The sequence below is a fragment of the Solanum dulcamara genome, chromosome 9, assembly GCF_947179165.1.
Source record: "Solanum dulcamara chromosome 9, daSolDulc1.2, whole genome shotgun sequence".
Classification (NCBI taxonomy): Eukaryota; Viridiplantae; Streptophyta; class Magnoliopsida; order Solanales; family Solanaceae; genus Solanum; species Solanum dulcamara.
This window is the reverse complement of record NC_077245.1, coordinates 2,738,655-2,759,407: the sequence shown is the minus strand read 5'-3', so window position 1 is coordinate 2,759,407 and position 20,753 is coordinate 2,738,655. Positions and strand designations below refer to the sequence as shown.

The window sequence follows — 20,753 nt, the reverse complement described above, 5'->3', positions numbered from 1 at the left end:
ATTTATAGAGGAAACCGTTCCTGCTCAATAATTGAGTCATTAATTCTGTGGGAATTAATAAAGATTTTATTTTAAATTAAAGGGTGCAAAATGTAACCACTTTTTATTTTTTTTCTTAATTTTAGTAATTGTTGCGTCGGGCTAGCTTGCTACTTTCAAAGGGGTACTACACCTCTTCCCAACCAACAGAGATATCGACTAATTTTATTTACTAATATTTCAACATATGAGAAAATATATCTAACTTTTTTTTACGAACTTTTTTTTTCTCTGGATAGTGGAGAAAAACTTATTTTTTTGAATTGTTCAGTGAGCTTTTCAAGATAAGCATGGTATGTCAAAAGTTTTTCATATTTGATTTTTCATTTCTTTTGCGTTTGGCAGATGATAAACGTTAAATTCTTAAATACTTGAGATTTGAATATGACACCTCATGATTTTCAAATCACTTTATTAATCATTACGACATATTTTTAGGTACTAATGTACCCACTATTTTAACTTCTAAAGAATGTAAGTTAATTTCACGATTGATGAACGTAACTAGAATGGATATTAAAATCAAGGCTCAACTCCTATTTATGCAATATGTGTGATGATACAAGGTAGTTTAAGACAATCAAAGGATGTGGTGCAATGAATGGATTGCTCCTCACCTAATTAGATGTCTCGGGTTAATTGGAGCCTTGAATATGAAAAGATTCTTGGTAGGGAGCTCATTCCCCTGTGAGGTCTTACGCGGCGCGAATCTGTATTAGTCAAACTCTAATGGGGATATTGAACACCGGATGAAAACTCCAAAAAAAAATAGTTTAAGGCTCGTTATTTATTTTTTGAACTTTCTCCACTTCAATAATACTATAGAAAAAAGTGATTACTTAGTTATTTTTTTAAAACAAGAAAAATGTGGTTACTTTTTCAATCACTCAAAAAGCATAAAATAGGTTTTTGTCAATTATCATCACAAAGTGTAAACAGTAATCATGCAAATCACTCTCATATTATGGTAAAACCTTCTTTTGAGTTCGAAAATAATTTGGGGAGACCTTCTTATGGTAATAAAATAAAACAATTCTAACCTTGGAAAAAATCTTATTCACACTCGATATTTACACCAACTCAATAAATACATGATATATGTTTTTACATAAATTATCACTCGATCATATAGTCAATTAATACATATTCTCACGTTAGTTCTGTTACTAACCATGTTATAGTTAATATAATTTGACGTAAACATAGAGTATGCTTGAATTATTTCGTCCAGTCTCCAGAGGAAGTGGAAAAGATGACCATTAATTATATTTGAAAATCTAAGTGCTTTGAATAGCTTATCCTTCTATGCTAAGGAATCACTTTTGCTTCTTTAATTTGAATGTGACAACAAGTCCCTACACTATGTTTTATTTTCCTAAATGCAAGTAAAAGATAAATTAAAGAGAAGCTTTAGAATTTGTGTTTGTGGACAGCAGACACCCTACACAAAATAATAAAGTGAACTTCCACTTTAGGAATTATAAGGAAAATGTGGGCATAAAGTAATTAAAAGTAAACTTCCAACTTTAGGAAGGAGGGGAGATGGTAGATGGTATAATTTGTTGACAAGTAATCTCTTACCAATAAGAGAAAGTAAAAGCTCAAGATTCAAACATTTCATTGCTAAGTTTTCTAAATTTTAATTTCTTTTAAGGTAATTGAGTTGGACCTTTCATATAGATCCATTAACTCAACTATGTGGAGAATGAAAAGTGAAACAACAACATACCACCATGTAGTTCCACAAATAGAGTTTAAAGTAAATCTTTTATAATTCGGAATAGGTACACTATTTCCTTTTTGTAAAGTTTGCAACTAAAGAATCAAGAAGAGTTGTAAGCGAAGTAGTAAGTACTCATTTATTCTTAATTACACGTTTGAGGTTCGAGTTATGATTATGAAATAATCTTTGTTAGGAATCACTTTACTTTCACTGTGAGACTTTCTAGTGGAAATCCAAATTTAATCGATCGAACCTTAATATCTATATCGAACACCAGTTGGTGTTCGACCCCCAACCCACTCCCAAAAAATAATAAAGTAAAAGTGACAACATTCAAGCACTACTCATTGCTAAGGTTTCTACATTTTAAACAAGATATGCAATTTATCTTCTTTTCTTTTTAATAAGCCGAGTTGGACCTTTAGTCTATATCTGATCCATTAACTTAACTATGTAGAGAAAGAACAGTGAAAGTTGATTCAAATTGACTGTGTGCATAATTAGGGCTGAAGTTGGGGGTACGTAAGGGGAGTTCTAAAGTCTTCAATAAAAAAATTACACTATATTTATAATATTAAAATTATTTTGTCATATATTGAATCTTCTTCACTATTTCCATATGTATTTTTTAAAAATATATTTTGAATGTCTCTAGTTCCACCAGTATACATTATACTCCGTCCGTTCCATATTAGTTGATCATTTTTTATTTTGTACGATGCTTAAGAAATGATAAATAAGAAGATAATCTTACTAAATCACCCCTTAAAAAACTTTTTGAGAATTTTACAAACAAATGTGTACACTTTGAAAAAGAATTAATTATTGCAAGGGTAATATAAAAAAAATTAATTAATGCTTTCTTGATTTAATAAGATGGACAATTAATATAAGAGAAATATTTTTAGTATAATGATCAACTAATATGAAATCGGGAAAATACTATTTATTATAATGTTTGAAGCTAAAAAAAGAGGATTAGTGTATTATTATTATTATTATTATTATTATTATTATTATTATTATTATTATTATTATTATTATTATTATTATTATTATTATTATTATTATTATTATTATTATTATTATTATTATTATTATTATTATTATTATTGGGGGGGGGGGGGGTATTTTACGTACAAAAGTAGATATAGATGATTGAAGATTTTAAATCAACACTATGCCAAAATAAATGAAATTTTCACAAGCAGACATGTTTTTTTAAAAGACAATTTTATTCAACTTTTTAAATGATTACTAATCTATGTACTCTTCTCAACACTTTCTTAGTACTGATTTGTATAGAATATAGAATTTTAAAAAAGTATTTCATTTAGCATGTATGCTACGTTCTTTCTTTCTTAGAAAGATGCGGTACTTTCGTTTTTCATAATGCGGTACTAAGAAGAATTAATCAAACAATGAGGCAGAAGCTGAGTTAGAAATAAAAAGATTACTTTGTCAGTTTTTAAATATTTGTCTTTTGTCTATACTCCTTTAGCAAAATATTAGATAGGGTCATTTAATTAAATTATCCTTATTTATTATTTCTATCAATTTAATGTTTGTTTCTTTTGAATCATATTAATATATCTTCATATTTATGATTAAAAATCGTTTAAGGTAAAAGTGAAAATAAATAACTAATCATGTCTTGAGTTCCTAACATGACAAGTATTATGAATTATTTATCTTTGATAATTAAAAATGACAATATTTACGAACGGAGGGAGTAACTTGTTATGCTTAATTATAACATTTCGTAACTCTCCGTAATATAAAATTATCTTGATTAACATTGCATGTATGAGTTCTTTCCATGTTCATCATTTGAATACTATGTCAACTAAACTAAGAGTTCTTTCCGTGTTCATCATTTGAATACTATGTCAACTAAATTACATCATTTCCTTTCCTGTCTAGACACTTTGATATAACATACCAACTTTATCATCTCGTATTAAGTTCATCCTTAAACCCTCCCCTAGGCCATCACTTTTTGTTTCAATTGAAAACATATATATTATTCAAGGAACAATAAACAATATCATCTGAATTAGAAGGATTTTCTTTGGAAACTTCGTAAATTTATTTATATTGTTAGGATTATTTTTAGCTAATAAAATATTTAGCTATGCATACATTTCCTCAGATTTGATTGTTAAAAACTTTACTTACTACTATAAAATTTTGAGTAGTTTAAATAAAGAACTTAAATATTAGACAGAAAGTTGTACCAAAAACTTGGAAAATTGAGATGTAAGGTCATATAATGAAATGTAAGGAAATAATAATAATAAATTACATATTAATTAAAACTTACCAACACATAATTTATTTTTCTAATTCGTTAAAATATCTTAGAAAGATGCAATACTCTCGTTTTTCATAATGCGGCACTAAGAAGAATTAATCAAACAATGAGGCAGAAGTTGAGTTAGAAATAGAAAGATTACTTTGTCAGTTTTTAAATATTTCTTTTTTCTATACCCCTTTAGCAAAATATTAGATAGGGTGATTTAATTAAATTATCCTTATTTATTTTTTCTATCAATTTAATGTTTGTTTCTTTTGAATCATATTAATATATCTTCATATTTATGATTAAAAATCATTTAAGATAAAGGTGAAAATAAATAACTAATCATGTCTTGATTTCCTAATATGACAAATATTATGGACCATCTATCTTTGATAATTAAGAATGACAATATTTAGGAATGGAGGGAGTAACTTGTTATGCTTAATTATAACATTTTGTAACTCTCTGTAATCAAAATTATTTATTGTACCGTAAGAGTCTTGTTCGAGAGATGTATATGATCAACTATGGATTCTTGATAATCTTAATTAACATTGCATGTTTGAGCTCTTTCCGTGTTCATCATTTGAATAATATGTCAACTAAATTACATCATTTCTTATCTAGACACTTTGATATAACATACCAACCTTATCATCTAGCATTAAGTTCGTCCTTAAACCCTCTCCTAGGCCGCCACTTTTTGTTTCAATTGAAAACATATACATTAGTCAAGGAATAATAAACAATATCATCTGAATTAGAAGGATTTTCTATAGAAACTTCGAAAATTTATTTATATTGTTAGGATTATTTTTAGCTAATAAAATATTTAGCCATGCGTCTTGTATACATTTCCTCAGATTTGATTGTTAAAAACTGTACTTACTAATATAAAATTTTGAGTAGTTTAAATAAAGAACTTAAATATTAGACAAAAAGTTGTACTAAAAACTTGGAAAATTGAGATGTAAGGTCAAATAATGAATATAAGGAAATTATAAAAAAAGTTATATATTAATTAAAACTTACTAACACATAATTTTTCTAATTCGTTAAAGTATTTGAAAAAAGAAATATATCGCCATCTGTGGGGATCGAACCTACGACCACGTGGTTAAAAGCCACGCGCTCTTTAATCCAATGTAATCCACATTATTGGCGTAATCTCATAGCATAATTGACTTTTTAGGTTTTGCATGAAAGTCCACTTTGTGGGGATACATTCATAGCCAAGGCTATTCTATTCTCGATGCTCGACTAGAGATTTAAATTTATGAGTTTTTATTGAAGTTAATACTACATAATTCACGGTTCGAATTCAAGACTTGTGCAAGATTAGGATGGAAGAGTACTTTCACTACACTACGACTTTTGGCGGTCTCATAGCATAAATGATGATTTATGTAATGTACATATGTTCTCTTTTCTCTTAAGACTTAAGTGAAAAGTGTTCTTCCATGTAATTTAGGAAATTGTATCTATTTATGTAATATACTTTTACCAGTAGACAAATTATTGTTCATAATTGTTGGTGCTAAAAGTCCAACAATCACAAAGAAAGTTGTAAAGATCTTATTGGTATTGGTAGTCGTCGATAGAGGTAGCAAAATTAGCCTATGAAAATATAACCTACTCAAATTGCCCTTGATAATTTTTGCCAAAAAATATTTTCAAAAAGACTTTTATATATGATATGTTAATTGTATATAGCCATAATAATTGGACAGTTTGGGTTATGACCCGCATCCCAACCCACTTATTTATTAGCTCAGTTCATTTCGACTTGAACATTTGCCACCTCTACGCGTGATAAGTTCACTAATGTTTAAAGCTTTAAAGTGTGTTACAAGGAGAGATTGATAATAGTGAAAGCTAAGCTACAAGTAGAATTGCAAGTGAGTGAGATCATATGAGAAGAGATAAAAGAGAACTGTATGTATCCCTTTTATAGAAGAATGTTTTAGCTGCTGATGGGATGTAAAAGATTATCAATTGTAGGTAACGTCCTCTTGAATCGCTGGGAAAGGTGGTTAGATTTTGAATCTGTTAAGGAATATAGAGTTGTAACCGTTGAATTTGAGTTGATCCTATATGGATTGTGTGGTATCAGTAGGTTTGTCTCATGTGAGACATGCCTATAAGTCACGGGCTTGCTGAGTCTACCAATCTTGAGACTCATCTTGTGCCTTCAGCTGTGATGGATGTAGCGTTTGAGCTACGTGTTCAATCCAAACCAGTAGTTCTGACAGGAAAAAATAGATATATATGTGATAAACTATAAATATAGTGATATTGTGAACTTTAGATGTCGAACTCATCAAGTTCAAATCCTGGATCTGTCTTTGGCCTCAAGGTAGACTTTTCTAGCCCATGGTAGGATCAAAATTTACTACTACAATATTATCATATTGAGTGTCTGATTAACTACTACAAAATTTACTACTACAACTCCTGGATCTGTCTCTGTAGTTGTATTGACAAAACTGCTGATTAAATAAATAAGACGTTGAAAATGAATCGGAATAGACTTGAAATCCAAAAATGTGTTACTTATGAACTTTGCCTTTTTCATTTACTACTTACAAGATTTGCTCCATCAACTTTCAACTCTACTTAGACTGAACAATAATTACAAGGCCAACAACAATCTTTTTCTGAAATGACTTTCTTACTCTATCAAACTGAAATGGCTATTCGTAATAAATCCATTGTGATCTCGTTGATGAGTCCATTGAGCAAATGCTTCTCCACATCCTTCACAACATCATCCTTTTCAAGGAAACCAAACATTATTTGTTCAGTACTCCATCCAGAATCCCACAAGGAGTTCACATCTGGATTTCTGTTCTGCATATCTTTACCAATCATGTTATGCAAGTAGTCTGCTTCATCACATTCATCAGTCATATTTCCATTGCCTCCGTAGGACTTTAATGTGTCGAAATCTTTGCAGAGTTGCTTGATAAGATCGTCCAAAGACCTTGTCTTTGTATATCCGATGGATATTGTGGCATAAGGATGGTACGCTAGCTCTTGTCTTATCGCTTTCCTTTTCATTATCTCATAACCACAGTCTATCATAAGTTTAAAGTCTTCCCCTTGGTTATTTTGATCACTGGCGTGGAGAATGCTGATTGGTATATTGAGCTTGAAAAGTGCCTCTGCTGTGTTTAGAAATAGTTGGTTTTTAATAACCGACTCCTTGAAGTGATTTTCAGGTACTGTTAATGGTTCTTGTACCACTAATGGGAGAGTTATTTCTAGATCATTTATAACAGCATATGAGATTCCTCTGCCTCCATTTCCTGCAATATGATCAGAGGGTGAGGAACTTCTTCTATGACGTTTATCTTATTACATGTAAATGAATGGAAATAAGATTTTTATATCAGTACCTGTAAATTTGGCAGGAAAACTTTTGTTTCTTTCATCATTGAAAAGCTTAGTGTTATGTGAGGCTTCTTGATTAATCCCTGCAACATCGATTGTAAGAATCAGTTTGGAGTATATGAGCTATGTTTCATCTAATGTGAAACATATAGTGAAGGCTGTGTTAGTAATTTGTATTGTAAAATATTGAAACAGTGATAATAATTTCTGAAAATAAAATACAGAAACTGGACAGAAACTTAAAATAAGAGCAGTATCTGAAAAATTATGTAAGAATAAAAATCGAGCCCACTGAATGCACAGTGTGTCCTTAAGGAAATTATCCCCCTCAATGTATCCGAGGTTTTTGGAATCTTTCCTCCCAGGATAGAACGATTTACTCACCAAAATAGCGGTACAGCAAATTAAGGTGATTGCGAACCACTCGAAGGCAGTATATCAAACGAATTTTTTTAAGAAGTGCAGAAAAGAAGAAGAAGATGATTATTAGGAGAAAAAAAATTCGTAGTCAATTCTGAAGATCAACAGAAATATATAGTCTGTTTGGAAAAAAGTTTGTAACTTTTTCATAAAAGGTCGCAACCTTTCAAAAGGAAATGTTTTAAATTAATCCGGGAAAGAAAGAAGTCGGGTTACGAGTCAGGATTTTTAATTAATAATTAAAATTAAAGAAAATTTGGTCCAAAAAAATTATCAATCAAATCATTTGACCAAATCCAAATCCAAATCCGAAGCCGAACCTAGCGACGACGATGACGGTGCGAGGGGAGACCCTCTTCTTGACCCTTTAGCAATATGAAGGAGTGCTTCTACTTTTAAGTAGGAGACCTTTTCTTTCCAACACCTATGTGAGACAAATGCTTATTTCATAAAGCAAGAGGGAACAACTCATTTTTCCCTCCACTTCTTTTTTCCTCCATTTTCCATTCAACCTATCAATTAAACCCAACAATCCCCCATATGCATGGGGAATGCACGGATAAGTGTGTGATATACAAGCGAAGATTAATTGCATCTGGATTAGTTGGTTTTCCTTTGAACTTTCCATAGTGAACTTATATAGGATATACTCGATCAATCGATAGATGCAATATCTTTGAACCGTCAAACTTTGTTGTATAACTAGACAACATAAGTCACATAATTAACCCTCAACCATTTATGGTTCTCACGATTGTGTTCGTTTCAGCCATGAACATCGCCTGGTTTCGTGAATGCATAGAGAATGGGCCTTTACCGTCATTTCCCTTGAAGCGGCTTATACTTCACACTCACATAGGTGATTTCTAAACGTGTAGTCCTATAAACACACTATCTAGTCATTTTCTGCCAGACTTAGATAATTATTAAAAAACTTTAATGCTTTATTAACTCATTAAAAAGCCTTAAGGTTTTGTCCTTGTTTTTGAACATTGTCATCATCACGAGAATGGGTTGATAAACATCGCCTGGTTTTGTGAATGCATAGAGAATGGGCCTTTACCGTCATTTCCCTTGAAGCGGCTTATACTTCACACTCACATAGGTGATTTCTAAACGTGTAGTCCTATAAACACACTATCTAGTCAATTTCTGCCAAACTTAGATAATCATTAAAAAACTTTAATGCTTTATTAACTCATTAAAAAGCCTTAAGATTTTGTCCTTGTTTTTGAACATTGCATCATCACGAGAATGGGTTGAGTTATTTGACAATGTTGAACCGTCATTCATAACTTTGTTTGATCTTTTTGAACCTAGTTCTTGGGATCTCCAGTCTACTAGGTAGAGTTACCGCCATAATGACTTGTCCTAGGCCTTAACCCCATTCTCCTCGGTGATCTTTCAACAACCTCTCTAGATAGGCCTTTTGTTAGTGGATCCGATAAGTTATATCTTGACTTTACGTAGTCAATAGTGATAACACCACTAGAGAGTAGTTGTCTAACAGTATTATGTTGTTGTTGAATGTGACGCGATTTTTCGTTATACATAACGCTTCTTGCCCTACATATTGCCGCTTGGCTATCACAATGTATACATATAGGTGCCAAAGGTTTGAGCCAAATGGAATATCTTCCAAGAAATTTCGGAGCCATTCAGCTTCTTCACCGGCCTTGTCTAAAGCTATAAATTCATATTCCATTATAGAGAAGGCGATGCATGTCTGTTTTGATAATTTTCAAGACACTGCTCCTCCACCAACGGTAAAGACATATCCACTCATGGATTTAACTTCAGATGATACGGTGATCCAGTTTGCATCACTATATCCCTCAATTACTGTGGGATATTTATTATAATGCAAAGCATAATTTTGGGTGTGTTTCAAATACCCCAAAACTCATTTCATTTCCATCCAATGAGTTTGATTGGGATTACTCGTGAATCAACTCAGCTTGCTAATAACACATGATATATCTGGTCGTGTACAATTCATAATATACATCAAACTTTCCAAAACTCGTACATAGTCCAATTGTGAGTCACTTTCACCTTCATTCTTTTGAAGTGCAAAACTTACATCAATTGAAGTCTTTGCAACATTAAATTTAAATACTTAAACTTATCAAGTATCTTTTCAATATAATGTGACTGTGATAATGCTAGACCTTGTGGAGTTTTATAGATCCTAATTCCTAAGATCAAATCAGCAACCCCTAAGTCTTTCATGTCAAATTTGCTAGCAAGCATACGCTTCGTAGCATTCACATCAGCAATATCTTTACTCATTATCAACATGCCATCAACATATAAACAAACAATGACTTCAAGATTTGGAGTATTTTTAATGTAAACACATTTGTCACACTCATTAGTCTTAAATCCATTTGCCAACATTGTTTGGTCAAATTTTGCATGTCACTGTTTAGGTGCTTGTTTAAGTCCATAAAGTGATTTAACAAGTTTGCACACTTTTCTTTCGTTACCAGGAACTACGCAACCCTCAAGTTGTTCCACGTAAATTTCTTTCTCCAATTCTCCATTTAAGAAAGCCGTCTTGACATCCATTTGATGGATTTCAACACCATATATGGCTGCTAGTGCCACTAACACCCGAATAGATGTTATCCTTGTTACTGGCGAATATGTGTCAAAGTAATCAACACCTTCTTTCTATCTATATCCTTTGACCGGACGTCTTGCCTTATATTTGTCAATAGTGCCATCAGCTTTTATTTTCCTTTTAAAAATCCATTTTGATCCTAAAGGTTTATTTTCAGAAGAAAGATCAACCAATTCCCATGTATGGTTGTTCAAAATTTATTGAATCTCACTATTGACTGTCTCTTTCAAAAATGCTGAATCAGAAGAAGACATTGCTACTTTAAATGTTTGAGGCTCATTTTCAAGCAAAAATGTCACAAACTCTGGTCCAAAGGAAATAGATATCCTTCGACGTTTGCTACGCCTTGGATCCTCTTCGGTTGGTTTACTTTCCTTTGGTTCTTCTCGCGATCGTTTAGATCTTTCACTTGACGACTTACATTCTGTTTTATACGAATAAACATTTTCAAAGAATTCAACATTATTTGATTCAATTACCGTATTAACATGAATTTCGGGATTGTCTGATTTGTGAACCAAAAATCAACAAGCTTTGTTGTTTGTAGCATAACCAATAAAAACACAATCCACGGTTTTTGATCTGATTTTTACCCTTTCGGGCAAAGGAACTTGGACCTTTGTTAAAACACCCCCGCACTTTGAAATATTTCAAGTTGGATTTTCTTCCTTTCCATAGTTCATATGGAATAGATTGTGTTTTGCTGTAGGGCACCCTGTTGAGTATTCGATTAGATGTAAAGATAGCTTCCCCCCACAAGTTCTGCGGTAAATCAGAACTTATTAATAAAGCATTCATCATTTCTTTTAATATTCGATTTTTCCTTTCCGCAATTCCATTTGATTGTGGTGTGTAGGTGGCAGTAGTTTGATGAATAATTCCATATTCTAAACATATCTCTGCAAAAGAAGATTCATATTCTCCACCCCTATCACTTCTAATCATTTTTATCTTTTTGTTCAATTGATTTTTCACTTCGTTCTTGTATTGCTTAAATGCATTAATTTCTTCATCCTTACTATTAAGCAAATACATATAACAATATCGAGTACAATCGTCAATAAAAGTTATAAAATATTTTTTCCTACCACGAGTTGGTGTTGATTTCATATCACAAATGTCTGTGTGAATCAATTCTAAGGAACTCGAATTCCTTTCAATAGATTTATAAGGATGTTTAGCATACTTAGATTCAACACATACTTGACAATTGACATTTTGATTTATTGCACTCAAAGTTAGGCAATACATTTAAGTTAAATCAGTTTTCGCAAGGTTTTTTAATTGACATGTCCTAAACGTGAATAACATAAATTATTTGACTCAAGTAAGTAAGAAGAAGCTTGAACTTTATTATCATCAACAACCATTACATTTAGTTTGAAAAGACCTTCAGTGAGGTAGCATTTTTCCAAATACATTTTATTCTTAGTGACAACTACTTTGTCTGAAACTAGAACACACTTGAATCCATTTTTGATAAGAAGACTGGCAGAAACCAAGTTCTTTCTCATTTATGAAACATGACAAAACTTTGTTCAGCATCACCACCTTGCCTGATGCCATTTTCAGGAATACTCTACCATATCCTTCAACCTTAGCTATGGCAGAATTTTCCATATAGATAGTCGCATCAGGTGCGGCAAGGAAATAAGTAGCGAAGGCTTCTCGGACAGCACAAACATGCGACGTAGCTCCTGGATCAAGGCACTATTCTTTGGGATTTTCTACTAGGTTGCATTTCGATAGCATTGCACACAGATCATCCATGCCATCTTTATTCTCCACCATATTGCTTGTACCTTTCCTTTATCCTTTTTCGGGAGACGACAACCTGGGGCTTTGTGGCCAGCTTTCCCATAATTATAGCCATTGCCCTTGAATTTTTTCTTGTTCTGCTCCTTATTCTTTCCAAAAGGTTTCATTATTTTCTTATTCTTTGGAGCAGGATCTTCAACGATGTTCGCTCCCATAATCGTTGAATTTCCACGCGACTTCTTTTCAGTTGTTTTGTTATCTTCCTCAATCTTGAGACGAATTATAAGATCTTCCAACTTCATTTTCTTGAGCTTGTGCTTTAGATAATTTTTGAAATCTCTCCACGAAGGAGACAACTTTTCTATCATTGCAGCCACTTGAAATGTTTCATTAACTACCGTGCCTGGAGCAATAAGTTCATGAAAAATAAGTTGAAGTTCTTGAACTTGAGTTCCAACGGTTCTGCTCTCTATCATTTTATAGTCTAGAAACTTAGCAACCATAATTTTTTTCAAGCATGCGTCTTCAGTCTTATACTTTTTCTCAAGTGTATCCCATAGTTCTTTAGAAGTTTTCATAGCACTGTAGACATTGTACAAATCATCATCCAAAGCACTTAGAATGTAACCCTTGTATAGAAAATCAGCCTATGTCCATGCTTCAGAAATCATAAATTTTTCATTGACCGTCATATCAGCAACAAGCACAAGAGGGTCTTCGTTGGTGAACTTCTGCATACCAAAAGTGGTAAGCCAAAAGAACACCCTTTGGTGCCATCCTTTGAAGTTGGCTCTAGAAAATTTCCCTTGTTTTTCCATCGGTGGCACAGCAGTCCGGCTTGTTGCCTGTCTTTTATTTCCAGAAATTATTGTTACTGTTTCAACGTTTTACAATACAGATTACTAACAATCTTAAGGAAATTTTCCCCTTCAATGTACCCGAAGTTTTTGGAATCTTTCCTCTCAGGATAGAACAATTTACTCACCAAAATAGCGGTACAGCAAATTAAGGTGACTGCGAACCACTAGAAGGCAGTATATCACACAAGTTTTTTTAAGAAGTGCAGAAAAGAAGAAGATGATTATCAGGGGAAAAAAATTCGTAGTCAATTTTGAGGATCAACAGAAATATATAGTCTGTTTGGGAAAATCAGATCATTTGACCAAATCCGAAGCCGAGCCGAGCGACGACGACGACGCGAGGGGAGATCTTGACCCTTTAGCAACATGAAGAAGTACTTCTACTTTTAAGTAGAAGACCTTTTCTTTCCACCACCTATGTGGGACAAGTGCTTATTTCATAAAGCAAGTTTTTCCCTCCACTTCTCATTCACCATATCAATTAAACCCAACAGGCTGAAACTAATAATGATTTTTCATATAATGTCAATGACATTTGATTATCGTGGTTGGAATTTGGAAAGCGCTAACCATTGGGAACTGCTAGACTTGTAAGTTAACAATACTACATTTCTTAATTTATAAGAAGATATGGCATACCGTTGAATTGGTCAGTAGCTTGTGATATCTTTGGCTTATCTTCTCTGAGTTTCTGGTCCATGGATATTTCAACATCTTGCGGCATATTTTCTTGATGCTGCAGGAATCCAAAAAAGCATGTTATGAAGATATTTCCATGTAGATCTAATTTTCTAGATATAAAACAACTCTGAATCGTTAAAAGCATGCCAAGGGCACGAATTAAATTTAACTTTCTTCTCACAGATGAACTTACATTTTCATTTGAAATCGCAGTTCCAGAACCTGTCAGGATGTCACATTCCTTTTCCATAGTTGTGTTGCAGGAGGTACTGTTTTCTATTTTACCAAGTAGCTCGGTTTGGAAATCAAGTATCTCCATGCTCACATCTGGCTCATTAGATCCTGTATTGTCCGCTTTTGCTTCTCTTATCTGGATTTCAGTTGACTGTTCGGCTCCACGAGAGCAGCTTTTGTCATCCTTCTGCAGCTTCATGTCCTTCAAAGTTGGGGACAGATGTTCCAGTGCTGTAGTCTCGACTTGGAGAATTTCGTTCCTTCTTCTTGGTAACTCATCTATTTTTGGACAGGTTTCATTTCTTGGAATTTCGTTATGAGGTCCTTCCCTATCTGTAAATGACTGATTGATACTGTTTTGCTTCTCTGATCTAGATGATACTTCCTTTGACAACGCATTTTGATCATCATTTTCGTTCTTGCTGCTTTGCATGATCACTGCAGAGGCTAAAGACTTTTGATGCTTGGCAAGAGCTACTTGCTTTATTCCATTCGGAAGATCTTTTGAAAGTGTTCCACCTTTTGACTTGGTAGAATTTTTCGTACCAAGTATGGATTGGTTCCGAGAACACTGCTTCCTCTTTGAACTTGCTGCATCGTTCCTTGATTTTGGTGAAGTTATGGTTTCCACTTGTTTTGCTTTGTGTGTTCTTGCCTGCATAGTTTTGTTTGAGGGTAACTTCTCTTTCTTACCTGCTTGATGCTTCTCATCTTGTCCCTCGGATTTTTTAAGCTTCTGCACGTGATGCACTTCATCCTTATGTAAGATCTTCTTTTCATTGCTCAAAGGAAATTTGTCTGTCTCTTTCTGAATTGTATCTTCTTGTAACACAATATTGATTGGAGGCACCCGCGATGTTTGTGGCTTTTTTGTCTTTGAGATAGTCTCCTTGATTTCGACTGTTTTTGTGATTCTCCCCTTAACACTTGTCTGATTTTGTTCTTTCTGTTTCTGCTGGAAGTTAAGTTGATTTACTTGGATGTTTTTGCTTTGTTGCTTATCCATCATGTTGTTCATCAATGGCAAGCCTGAGGGCACTGAACCTGTATCTCTGTTAACCGCTATACTCCGCTCCTCCTGTTGTTGAACTCTACCAGAAGAAACCATATCATTGTTCCTGGTTGGAGATGCACGGATAATTTCAGCCTTACGCACGGATTTTGCATCCTGAACTGGTAGCATAGTACTTATCATGTTTTTGTCAACATTAAGAGATGACCTGTTCTCAGCCTCTCGGGTGCCAATAGGACCTGCACTTCTCATTAGTACTGGCTCTTGCTTCTTTTTGGGATCTGATCCTTTCCTGGATGCCTTGTTTTCTTCCTTTTGCGGGAGTTCATCCAGTCCCATTAGTTTTGCAATGACATTCGATAGTCTTCCTTTCTCTGATCCAGATTTTGTTCCACTTGACTGGTTCTTCTGGTCCAGATTTTTGAAGTCTGGAGCACAACTAGCTGAGCTTTTATGGGACACCGGCTTGTTAGTGCTATGAGGTTGCTTTTCGTGAAGTTTAGGAGTTTGATCGGGATAAGTCAGGGCCATGAGCCGCTGTTTGATGTCATTCTTTGTTGTCCCTTTGGTGATATACGAATTTTTAGAGGGCTTATCGAATGAAAATCTTGGCAGGTCTAGTTGCTTGTGATCAACTATCTTGACATCCTCATCCTCGTCAAGTAATGTAATCCGATTTTTGCTTTGAGGCTTGATCATATGATCCGAAGCTTCCTGGAGGTTTACGAGCATCCTCAGGGACTCTTCCAAATCCATAGCTCCTTTCAACAGTTCCTGCCCAACTTCAATTGAGTTCCTATCGAAATTTAGGCCATTGGAACATGCTCTTAGAATCTGGTTTAGTTTTTGTATCCCTTTCGATACTTCATTGATGTGAACTTGAGAGACAGAAGGGAACTGACTATTCGGAAGATGATATGTTCTCCTTCCTGTCTTACTTATGTCCATTGATCTCTGACTGAATTGATGGAGAAATGTCAGCACGGGATTTCTGTTTGAGCTCGAATCCATTTTAGTAAACTTTCCTCCGTTTTCAATAGCAAAAGCGAGGGCCATGGAAAGATCTCCCACTTTCTCAGAATTCCTGACTCTCCCAGTACCATAGGAAACAATCTGTCCAGAAGATTCATCAACGCGAAATGATCTGTTGCTGGTGCTACCAACTTTTGAATTAACCTGCAAAGTTCAACATGTAAGCTAAATGAGATTTATTGTTACAAGTAATTTTCAAGATGACCTAATATTGTCAAGTTAACTTACGGATTCTAGAGTTTTTGTCTGTCGAGATCCTCTGTAAGTTTGTCCTGGATTAGCACGAGCATCTGTTAGTTCAGACATATCACAGGTTTCGTTAACACTATCATCTGTAACATATGCTTGCAAACTTTACAACCATGAAAACCAGAGAAAGTTTGAGCTATCAAAATAGTTGGCACTTCTTTTGTTGAGTTGTTTCTTATAGAATTTTTCTGCCTCTAACATCTATGTTTCACTATGTGGAGCTCAGGGGCGGAGCTAGAGCTAAAGTTACGTATTTCAGTAGCTTAGGTCAAAACCATGTATGTTTGTCAAGAAATTCTCTTAATATGTATAAATAATTTATCAAGAATAAGCAAGTTGACTTTTTTTTAGAATTCAAAACCCATAAATTCAATATTCTGACCAGAGAAATATTTGTTCCATCTATGTGGAAACAATGGAGTTCTTGATTCATTATGAACATTATTTTGGTGGATTGTACATAAATTCCCAGTATGTTTTCTTTAAACATTTATTAAGTCATGTGCTTCTCTTGAAGTTAGTCTTTTCTCTTTTAATTAAAGATTTGTGAAATCATAGAGTAATAATAATAATAATAATAATAATAGAAGATCAATGAAGTGTGAATAATCATCTGATAGGTTAACAACTCTAAGTAATTTACATTTCAAAAGCCTCTCTATTTGCAATTCCCTGATATGAAAGATTGATTTTACAGTATGTATATTGCAGCCTATGTTTCTCGGACTCTCCAAAAATATTATTGCATCCTTGTCGGTTCTTCCAAAAATGCATTACTTTTGGAGGATCCGACACACATATCGATATTTTTTTGAAGAGACGGAGCAGTATAGCTTGCAACTATCATCAGCATGACCCCAAATACTCAAAGAACATACTAATTCTCTTTCACAGTGTAATTGTCATACAATTTTACACATTTTAATCGAAAAAATTCACTAATTCGACGTGCAATCTCAAGCATAATTTAACCTTGATATCTTAAAGATGTATTAGAAAATCATGTGCATTAGCATTTCATTAGTTTACCTCTGGGTGTGGAGTATGAATAGCCTGAAGTTGGAGCAGCAGCTACTCGTTCCTTACGAAGCTTAAGATCATGCAGCAGCTTCTGCGCGAAATCCGACTTGCCTGACATATTTTTTTTGCCCTGTCTTACTATGGAACAGAGTTTTTTGGACTAAAAATCCATAAGAGGGAATTCCAAAATTCAATAAAAGCAAGTAAATGTGAAAAAAGAAGAATATTCTTAGATTGTGTTGCAGGTCAATTTGGTAAGGTATAGGAAATGTAATGTGTGTGAAGTTGTTATGTCACTTTTGGTGAGAAGGGTTTTTCAGTGTTGGGTAAGGTGGAAAAAGTTGGGAAAAAAAGTAATAAGTTAAAAAAAAATTGTTATCACAAACCACTTAAAAGTTAGAAAAGATTGACTTGAAAGTTAGCTTAGCTCTCACTCTGTGTTATTCTCTATCAGAAACACTGTGGTTGCTTGGCTTTCATTCTAATCCAAGCAATGTATTGTATGGGCACCAAATAGCTTCACACAAAAGTTTTATGTGTTGGCAGTGATCTCCTTTTCTGTTCTATAGTATTATAGCGTGTTTGGTCAAGCTTTTAAAATCAACTTATTTTGAAATGTATTTTTTTGTTGTTGTCAAAAGTGAGTTTCCGAATAATGTGTTGGGAGATTAGCAACATGTGTTGAATAATCAATTTGAAAATCACAACAATAATTTGTGCTTGTTCAAAATTCCCAAAGTGCTTTTATAAATTTTTTCAACTTCTAAGAAATAGCTCTACTGCAATTCTAAACACTTATTTCTTTTTCCTCAAACTTGACGAAACACCTCAATCATCTAAATAAACATTTCTTTTAAGTAAAAAAAAATTAACAGTTTTGAGTTTCCAAAAGCTTGACAAACAACTATTCGCCTAGTGGTAAATGAAGAGTGATGAAAATTATAAACCTGAGAAATAAGGTGATTTATTCTATCCTATCTCAAAACATTAATGAAAAAAGTTACACCTTAACTAATGGTGAGATGGTGGGACCTAGCAAGTATTCCGTAAAATAATTGAGATGCACAAAAGTTAGCTCATATATATTAGTTTGCTTTGATTAGCTTAAAGCTGATCTCTTATATGGGTGTAACATGGTTTGTGGCGTGATACCTTGGCTAGAAGAATACATTACTCTTTTTCTGCTTTATTACAGCTGAAATGTTTGAGAATTTGCAGCTTTCATTTGGGATATGGGCTGGCCACCTTTAACTAAAGCTACTTTCAATTACCCTGGAATGGGAGATGATCTATCCTCTTTGAAAAGTCGTGAACCTAATTAGTTTTTTTAATTACTCAACTTGATTAGCTTTTTTCACTACATAAAGAGCATTGTCCATCACCACCAATTATCTTTACTGACAACTTCTATTACCATGACCACCACTAACTCTCACCTTGAAGAATAAGTTGTTGTCAAACCGTGTTCAAAACAGTAAATCAGACCACAACAACAACACACCCAATGATATTCTACTAAGTGGGATCTGTGGAGGGTAGAATGTACGCATACTTTATCACTATTTCGAGGAGGTAGAATGTCCTTTCCACTCCTTATTTAGGGTCATATCCTCGGTAATATGGAGTTGCGCCAAATCTCGTCTAATCACTCTCCCTAATATTTCTTCGGCTACCTCTACCCTTCCAGAGATCTCCTAACAACTAGCCTCTCGCACCTCCTCACTGGGGTGTCAACGCCCCTTCTTTGCACATGTACAAACCATCTCAGCTTCGCTTCCCTCATCTTGTCCGCCACAGAGGCTATTCCTACCTTCTCCCAAATAACCTCATTCTTAAATTTGTCGCTCCGTGCATTTTCTGAATATAGAGTTCTTGACTGACCAACACTCCACCCCATACAACACGGATGGTCTAACCACCGCTGTATAAAACTTTCCTTTAAGATTGTGTGGTACCTTTTTATCACACAAGACTCTAGAAGCAAGCCTCCATTTCATTCATACCGCCCAAATGCGATGTGTGACATGACTGTCGATGTCACCACTACTCTGGAGTACGGACCCAAGATACTTAAAACTTTCTCTCTTGAGAATAGGTTGTGTGGCAAGTATCACTTCCACGTTCGCTTCATCTAACACAACATCAAATTTGCACTCCAAATACTCTATTTTGGTCTTGCTCAACCTGAATCCTTTGGACTCTAAAGTCTATCTCCAAACCTCCAACCTAGCATTAACTTTATCTCGTATCTCATCAATCAATACTATATCATCTGCAAATAACATACACCAAGGCACCTCCTCCCGAATAGACCGCATCAACTCCCCCATCACTAAGGCGGATAGGAAAGGACTATGAACTGATCCTTGATATAAGCACATCTCAACTAGGAAGTGCTCTGAATCTCCTCCCACCGTCCTAACCCGAGTCTTAGTTCCATCATACATGTTCTTTATCGCCATAATATACATCATCGGGACACCTTTAGCCTCCAAACACCTCCAGAGAACATCCCTCGAGACTTTGTCACGATGAGCCTTTGTCAAAATAGTAAATCGGAAATGTAGAAAAAAAAATTAAAAAAATGATAAAATAGTTTATGCTGGAGTAATATAAAAATGAAAAAAATGAATAAAATTATATTTAGGCTGAAGTGGAGATATCTCGCTCTCTGTAAGGAGATTCAAGTTCAATGCGGAATAATCTACGCCGATCCAACAATATAACTCTTGATTTGTCCCCTCTAAGATATAAAAGTCCAACAACGTCGTATAACTCAAACAACTCCAAATTAGTTGAAGAGTTTAAAGCTCCACCAAAAGCTTCACATATAATTACTTTCTTTTGTATAGTAAATTAGTTGAAGACTTGAATTTTTTTTTTATCTCAACTCTCTCTTTCACTAACCTTAATATAATACTTCTCATCTTTTCTTAAATGCTTTTCTTGTATCTAATCTAATATAAGACCATCACTATTTATAGGTGAGAATGTTTTTCTGCAATGAATAGAAAAATTATGGGATAGTAAATTGGGTAAATAAATGACCCCAAAATTACATAAGTTATAAGTTATACCGAAGTAGAATAATAGATGAACAATGTATTAGAGGTTATATGAGTTTCACATTTTATCACAACCTAAATGAGAGTTAAGGGAGAATGAAATGCCATCAACGGACAAGCAAATGCTGCACAAAGGGCAGCACTTCAATGTCCAAAGTAATGCACACCAAATGTCAACCGTTTAATTTCGAACCTAACAAAAACTATGATTTTTCAAAGAATTTAATCCTTGCACAATTGTTCAAGGTTATGAATTAACTAGTGAACTTGATTGCGCTTCACGCGATCACAAAAATATTTTTTTCCTGCTGATTGAAAATAGTAAATTTCATGGTAACA

The 20,753-nt window shown here is 33.9% G+C and overlaps 1 protein-coding gene across 1 annotated transcript; it reads right to left on the bottom strand.

Moving 5' to 3' along the window:
• Positions 1–6,557: 6,557 nt before the first annotated feature.
• LOC129902381 (uncharacterized) lies at positions 6,558–19,811 on the bottom strand. The gene is given in 8 exon segments (XM_055977605.1): positions 6,558–7,372; positions 7,463–7,540; positions 13,761–13,857; positions 13,996–16,224; positions 16,309–16,370; positions 17,359–17,479; positions 17,481–17,600; positions 19,569–19,811. Coding segments are annotated over 8 exon segments (3,579 nt in total). The 3' UTR covers positions 6,558–6,743.
• Between the last annotated feature and the right edge of the window lie 942 nt (positions 19,812–20,753).